This window comes from Pinus tabuliformis, chromosome 4_1 (genome assembly GCF_031772625.1).
Source record: "Pinus tabuliformis cultivar Carrire ecotype Pingquan chromosome 4_1, CPIR1, whole genome shotgun sequence".
Classification (NCBI taxonomy): Eukaryota; Viridiplantae; Streptophyta; class Pinopsida; order Pinales; family Pinaceae; genus Pinus; species Pinus tabuliformis.
In genome coordinates, this window is record NC_142303.1 from 436,982,117 (window position 1) to 436,986,835 (window position 4,719).

At 33.6% G+C, this 4,719-nt stretch overlaps 1 protein-coding gene across 1 annotated transcript; it reads left to right on the forward strand.

Annotated features, from left to right (window-relative positions):
- Positions 1–1,795: 1,795 nt before the first annotated feature.
- Positions 1,796–2,908, forward strand: LOC149176194 (ethylene-responsive transcription factor ERF037-like). The gene has a single exon (XM_089423054.1). It carries the CDS (start codon positions 1,902–1,904, stop codon positions 2,490–2,492), a length of 591 nt encoding a protein of 196 aa, XP_089279180.1. The 5' UTR covers positions 1,796–1,901; the 3' UTR covers positions 2,493–2,908.
- Positions 2,909–4,719: the final 1,811 nt, after the last annotated feature.

A 4,719-nucleotide genomic window follows, 5' to 3' on the forward strand; every position in this document is an offset into this window, starting at 1 on the left:
TACAATCATTTAAAGAAGAAAAGATGGCTTTGTTTTTGGCCATGTGATAAGAAGCTCCAGAATCAATGAGCCACTCATGAGAATGAGAAGAAGAAGATACATTTAGTGCATAACCAGACCGAGATACTTGACAACCACATGCAAAAAGTGTTATTCCTGAAGATGAAGTTGAATTTGAAGAGTGCTCCAAATGGATTTTATGGTTCTTCACTGCCGCTTCCAAGGCTTCCATCTTTTTAAAACATTTGGATTCTAAGTGGTCATCACGATTACAAAAGTTGCAATGTCTATCAGTCTTCTTCCCTTTATTTTTATTTGCTTATCATTTTATTGAATTGGATTTTCATTTTTGAGACTGAAATTTCTTAGGACCCTTGTTTGGTTTAAGACCGTTCTTTTTAAGATGTTGCTTCTTAGGATTCTTTGAATTTGGTTGCTGCTAGGCTGCTAAGGCTTTCTTAGAAGAGTTTCCAATATTAAGAAGACCAAGATGAAGTTTTTTTCTTGTTCTCTTATTAAAGAATCACAAAAGGCATCAAAAGAAGGGGACTTATAGTCTTGTCCTTGAGAAATAAAGGTTTTTCTTGTAGAATGGAAGGTGGAAACAAACACAGAGTAGGCTGGTCCCAACTTAGTAAGAACGAATAGATAAGGCTACCATCTTCTTTCTTAACCTTAACACCTCCCAAGAGAATTCTAAGGGTCTTGAACTTGGACAAAAAATCTTCAATGGAAGAAAAATTATTGGGGTCCAATGTAAGGAACTCATTTTCGAGTTGATGAGATCTAATTTCATTTTTAATTCTAAAAAATTTATTGAGTTGTTTCATTGCTTCATCAAGGGTATCAAGTTCTACGATATTGAGATTTGATGAGTGTATTATTATGACACTTGGTGGCAAATATAAATTTTTTGATTTTTTATTTTTAATTTTTATAAATAATGAAATTTGCATTAATATTGAAATTTATATGTGCATTCTTTTTCATAAATATTGAGATTTGATGTCTATACTATCATGACACTTGATAGATAGATAAAAAAAATAAAAAATAAAAAATAAATAAAAAGATTTTTTTATTTTTAAATAATTTTTATTTCGACAAATTCTATGAATTTCATCTGCTCTAAAAAAAAATATAAATTCAAATTTTAAAAAAAAATTCAAAATATTCAGTTTAATAATTATTTTTTCAATAAAAAACTTTATAAAATCTTTTTAAAATTTAAAAAAATAAGTGAAAATAAAATCTTTCGACTATAAATGATTACCATATAACCCGCTGTCAACATGTATAAATAAACTGCATATTAGGAGGTATAAAACTAACAATCGGACTGTCGATTTACAAAGCAAGACATTGTCTCAGTGAGTAATAAGTATGATAGCGAAAGTGGGACAAGCGAAAGTTCCCCTCAAATATTTCTAGTACGTACACCACTGGTAACCCACTCCGGCCCCCTCGCAAACATAAAAGGCGCCTACTCCTTAAAAGAATTACCTTTGTAGGCTACTGTTTACTCTGTATAGGACGCGCAAACGTCATACCTTACGAAAAGAACGGCTTTTAATGCCCCATGGGTGAAGCATGGACGGACGAGTACATCTCTTTGGCTTTTTCAATAACCAAAAGCCAGGCTTCAGTTGAATTACTCATTTATAGGAGGAAGTCCATCTCACTCTCGCACTTCTCCCCTCACATCTTCTTCAGATCGCCTCAAAAAACACTGACCATACGCGCTTCCAGCGTTTTCACTCGTCTGACTGCTCCTATATATCTACGCATCCACGCCTTTAATTCCCTCACCCCCCGGCCTTTGCATTTCATGGCCTCACTTCACTGACTCCCGCCGGGAAATATCACTATTTTGGCTTCAGAGTTTCTGCAAATTGCCAAATATGGAGAATTTTCCCGAGCAGGAACCTGACAATGCCATTTCTCTGCCACACGAAAATCGCGGTTCCCGCCAATTTAAGGGAATCCGACTGCGAAAATGGGGGACCTGGGTATCTGAAATCCGGATGCCCAGATCCAGAAAGAAGATCTGGCTCGGCTCATACACTACCCCCGAGCAGGCTGCCCGCGCTTACGACGCCGCAGTGTATTGTCTGAGAGGGCGCAATGCCGAATTCAACTTTTCTGTGCCCGACATTCCGACTGCGTCTCCCCTTTCCCGTGAGCAAATTCAGCATGCCGCCGCCGAATATGCCTTGGGTCAAGCCCCTTCCAATTTTCCCTCTTTCGTAGGGTCCCCCCGGCAGTCGTCTTCGGTTTCGGAAATGGAGTTGGCCGGAGACAACTTTCAGATATGTGAGGAGAGGCAGGACTTGGCGCTGTGGTGGTCGATGCTGGCGGGATCTGACGGCGCCGGGATTCCAAATTCGGAAATATTCCCGTCAACTGACGAGGTGTCGGCGTTGGAGTTCCTTCCCAGTGAGGAGGAGGAGAGGTACATATGGACAGATCTCTGGAACTTCCAAGACGTTTGATCTCGTGAGATGACGAAGCAGACAAATCTGGCTTTTCGGATTCACGTGGGGAACACGTGGACTCAGTTGGAATGTGGGACCACTTCCTGGCCCACCCAAAACGTTCTTGCCACTTGGCATGAGCAGTGTCGGATGACAACTATTCAACCTTCAAGCTTCTATAAACATACCATATATTTCCACAAAAAGATAATAAATAAAATTTGTAGACCTTCAATATCATCGTTACTCACTTTGTTAATATTTACTACTTCCGTAGACGACTTCTTCATATGATCTTTCGAGAATATTTTCGAAAGGGGAATTTTAAAATTGTAACATTTTCCCTTTTTTCCTGGGTATGATTGGAAATTGTGTATTTCAGTTATTGAAAATTTTAATTTAAATATTTTAAAGGTTTTGAAACTGGTGAATCAATTGATTTGAGTAATAAGAAATTGTGATATTCGTAATAATTATTAGAGGAAAGTCAAAAAAGTTGGGAACATCCATATTCATTGTCCCAATATGACATGAGCATGATAATTTAAGAATTGATATCATAATTGATTACAACTACAGTATCTACGGGAAATGCGGAAACCGCTTTAGGAAATTTATAAAAGTTGGATGTTGATGAGTACAAAGTACATGTAGTTGTATGCATATCATAAATTATTTAAAGCATTTAATCTTTATCCTGGTAGAGGGTTAAATTGCATTGAGATTGATTGCGCGTGAAATAGAATATTTACTCAATTGAATATCTTACAATTTTGGTAACAACAATTAAGTATAATTTTTTGCGACACAATATTACATTGCTCTCACTTAAACTCATTTTTAATTGGGCGAGAAAAAATCAATTTAAAGTAACAAACTAATAAGAAAAAATGAGAAAAAATCAATTTAAAGTAACAAACTAATAAGAAATTTTTTATATTTTATTTATCTCTAGTTAAATTAAAAAGAAATTATAAATGCATTATAACATTGTATAATTTTTTAGAAATTTTTTTTAGAAACTTTATATTTTTATTTTTAATTAAAATTTGATTGATATTATTTTAGTTTAAATTGTTTAATTTGCATAATTGAAGTGTCTCAGGTTGAATTTATTTATGCATTAAAAAATGTGGTTTTAACAAAAAAATATACGTAATTGTTAATATATTTTTAAATACATATCAATATTATTTAACTTTAGCCTTCATCTAACTTATAGAAGAAATAGTATTTTTCATCAAAATCTCGATATACGATTTCTAACATAAATGTGATTTTTTGTTATTTAAAATACATTTTTGAATGCATAAATAAATTCAGAACCCTAAAAACCCTAATGCATTGGAATTTTACAAATTAAACAACTTAAACTCAAGTTTTGAAAAAATGTCGGTCATTTTGTCTATAAGTTAGACTATGTTTTTAACTTTATATAGTAAAATCTTCTATTTATGAGTCAAATATTTTTATTATTGTTAAAAAATTTTCAATATTACATTATTAATTTTATATTAAGAATTCAATGAATTAATTAAATTATTTTATTTTTAATCTTTTTTCTTTTTAAACATTAAAATATTTTAATATGGTCAGCATAGATATATTTTTTCTATATATATGAAGTTCATATTGAAGTCTATTAGTTACTAGCAATTGCACCAAGAGTGGTGCAAAAGAATGCAGAAAGGAGCAGTGGGGAAGGTGGAAGGTTATGCAATATGTAGCAAGGCTTGTGCACTAGGCATGAATGTGAGGAAACATGCAAACAAGTCTGCTACAGTTAGGTCCGAGACAAATATGAGAATATTGAGAACATAAACGAAACCAATGAATAAAAGCCTCTTCAGAAGCCGAAAAATGAGTTGAGAATAATATTAGTCTGTGTGCAGCCATTACCACTTATTGAATTCAATGTAAACTTAAGTATCAAACCCTAAATACCCCAACTTAGTGCATATTAAGATTTCTAAATTCTTGAGAAGCCAGAAATATCTAGATAAATAAGCCCCAAATATAAATTTCGGCATGCCGCACAAGCAATTAAATTATACCCGTGCACATTCAAAACCATGCGCACCCACAAACTCATATTCATTGATAAATCTTATTGAGTTCCAATTGTAAATTTAAGATTCATCCATGCAGTGTCACATGTACCGTTAAATCTTATTGAACCCCAATCTCATTTTAATGTTAAATTACTAATTAATTGGTTTCATAATTGTTCTTCCTGAGCAAGCAC

What these genes read in the sequence shown, in the direction of transcription:
- LOC149176194 (XM_089423054.1), top strand. Translation starts at nt 1,902, where the DNA reads ATGGAGAATTTTCCCGAGCAGGAACCTGACAATGCCATTTCTCTGCCA.